The 565-nt window shown below is 46.9% G+C and overlaps 1 protein-coding gene across 1 annotated transcript in view; it reads left to right on the forward strand.

Moving 5' to 3' along the window:
• Window positions 1-559, forward strand: part of LOC119591697 (U-scoloptoxin(19)-Tl1a-like) — a gene marked incomplete at its 5' end in the record, with an annotated part of 1,186 nt that extends 627 nt beyond the window's left edge. The window contains 1 exon segment of the mRNA XM_037940445.1: window positions 69-559. Within this exon segment, the coding sequence (XP_037796373.1) occupies window positions 69-199 (131 nt within the window).
• Between the last annotated feature and the right edge of the window lie 6 nt (window positions 560-565).

A 565-nucleotide genomic window follows, 5' to 3' on the forward strand; every position in this document is an offset into this window, starting at 1 on the left:
TGTCCCCTTATCCTAATCCTCCACCCACGCTATCCCCTTATCCTAATCCTCCTCCCGCCCACCCTTAGTGCCCAGCAACGTGAGGGACTGCCGTGGGCGTGGCGGCGAGTGCGTTCCGGAAGCCCAGTGTGGGAACGCACCTCGAGAGGAAGAGGGAGAGTGTGATGCTGGGAAAGTCTGTTGCATTTTCCTCTTCTAAGAAAGTCCGGTGTTTTGCTCTCCTGGGAAAGTCTAGTGTTTTCCTCTTCTGAAAAAGTCTGTTGCATTTACCTCTCCTGAAAAAGTCTGTTATATTTTCCTCTCCTGAAAAAGTCTGTTGCATTTACCTCTTCTGAAAAAGTCTGCTATATTTTCCTCTCCTGAGAAAGTCTGTTGCATTTTCCTCTCCTGAAAAAGTCTGTTGTAATTTTTCCTCCCTTTTTTTCCTCTTTAAGATGGACAAGGATATGGGTTTAAGGAAGGGGGGGGGGCGTTGAGACGTTGAGTGGTTCATGGTGAAGCAGATTTCGGGTTTAATTGGATATTCTGCTGGTGTTGGAAATGTTGAATTGGTCATGAGAGTAGA

This window comes from Penaeus monodon, chromosome 29 (genome assembly GCF_015228065.2).
Source record: "Penaeus monodon isolate SGIC_2016 chromosome 29, NSTDA_Pmon_1, whole genome shotgun sequence".
Lineage (NCBI taxonomy): Eukaryota > Metazoa > Arthropoda > Malacostraca > Decapoda > Penaeidae > Penaeus > Penaeus monodon.